The following is a 1318-nucleotide window of genomic DNA, read 5'->3' on the forward strand; positions in this document are numbered from 1 at the left end:
GTAGGACGTGTCCCTGTGCCGCCGTGTCCCCATGTCCCTGTGTCCCCATATCCCCATGTTCTTGTTGTCCCCGTGTCTCTGTTGCTGTGTCCCCATGTCTCCATTGTCCCTGTTGTCCCCATGTCCTCATTGTCCCTGTTGTCCCCATGTCCCCGTGGTCCCCATGTCCCTGTTGCCTCCGTGTCCCCATATCCCTGTTGTCCCCATTGTCCCTGTTGTCCCCATGTCCCCATTATCCCCGTATCCCTGTGTCCCCATTGTCCCCATGTCCCCATTGTTCTCATGTCCCTGTATCCCCGTGTCCCTGTTGTCCCCATGTCCCTGTTGTCCCTATGTCCCCATGTGCCCATATCCCCACTGTCCCTGTGTCCCCATGTCCCCATGTCTCTGTATCCCCATGCCCCTGTTGTCCCCATGTCCCCGTTGTCCCCATGTCCCTGTATCCCCGTGTCCCCGCGTCCCTGTTGTCCCATGTCCCTGTTGTCCCTATGTCCCCATGTGCCCATATCCCCACTGTCCCTGTGTCCCCATGTCCCCATGTCTCTGTATCCCCATGCCCCTGTTGTCCCCATGTCCCCGTTGTCCCCATGTCCCTGTATCCCCGTGTCCCTGTGTCCCTGTTGTCCCCATGTCCCCATCTCCCCATTGTCCCCATGTCCCTGTTGTCCCCGTGTCCCTGTTGTCCCCATGTCCCTGTTGTCCCTATGTCCCCATGTGCCCATATCCCCACTGTCCCTGTGTCCCCATGTCCCCATGTCTCTGTATCCCCATGCCCCTGTTGTCCCCATGTCCCCATTGTCCCCATGTCCCCGTGTCCCCACCCTGACCCCTGTCCCACGCAGAGGTGGGTGAGCTGGGGGGACAGCTCTCCGGGGGACAGCGGCAGGGGGGGGGGCCCTGGTGAGGGCCCCTCGTGTCCTCGTCCTCGATGAGCCCACCAGCGCCCTGGACGCCGAGAGCCGGCGGCAGGTGGGAGGTGACACCCGTGTCCCCTCGGTCCCCCTGTCCAGCAGCCCTCTGGTCCCTGGGGGTCCCCTGGGTCCCTGATCTCCATATCTCCTGGGTTCCTGCATCCCCTTCGTCCCCAATCCTGTGGCCCCTGAGGTCCCTTGTCCCCATGCCCCCTTGTCCCCATGGTCCCCAATCCTGGTGTCCTGTAGGTTTCTGGTCCCCATGTCCCCTGCGTCCCTCTCCCAGCAGCCCCCTGATCCCCACGTCCCCTTGGACTCAACTCCCAGTGTCCCCTTGGTCCCTCGTCCCCTTAGTCCCCGTGTCCCTTGGATCCGTGTACCCTGTGGCCCCTTGATTCCCACTCCCC

The 1318-nt window shown here is 62.7% G+C and overlaps 1 protein-coding gene across 1 annotated transcript; it reads left to right on the plus strand.

Annotated features, from left to right (window-relative positions):
* Positions 1-315: 315 nt before the first annotated feature.
* LOC114818532 (DBF4-type zinc finger-containing protein 2 homolog) lies at positions 316-761 on the plus strand (the record flags this gene model as incomplete). The annotated part of the gene is given in 4 exon segments (XM_029084746.1): positions 316-420; positions 422-463; positions 698-729; positions 731-761. Coding segments are annotated over 4 exon segments (210 nt in total), but the record flags the coding sequence as incomplete, so codon positions are not given.
* Positions 762-1318: the final 557 nt, after the last annotated feature.

The sequence above is a fragment of the Antrostomus carolinensis genome, unplaced genomic scaffold (assembly GCF_000700745.2).
Source record: "Antrostomus carolinensis isolate BGI_N321 unplaced genomic scaffold, ASM70074v2 scaffold46514, whole genome shotgun sequence".
Lineage (NCBI taxonomy): Eukaryota > Metazoa > Chordata > Aves > Caprimulgiformes > Caprimulgidae > Antrostomus > Antrostomus carolinensis.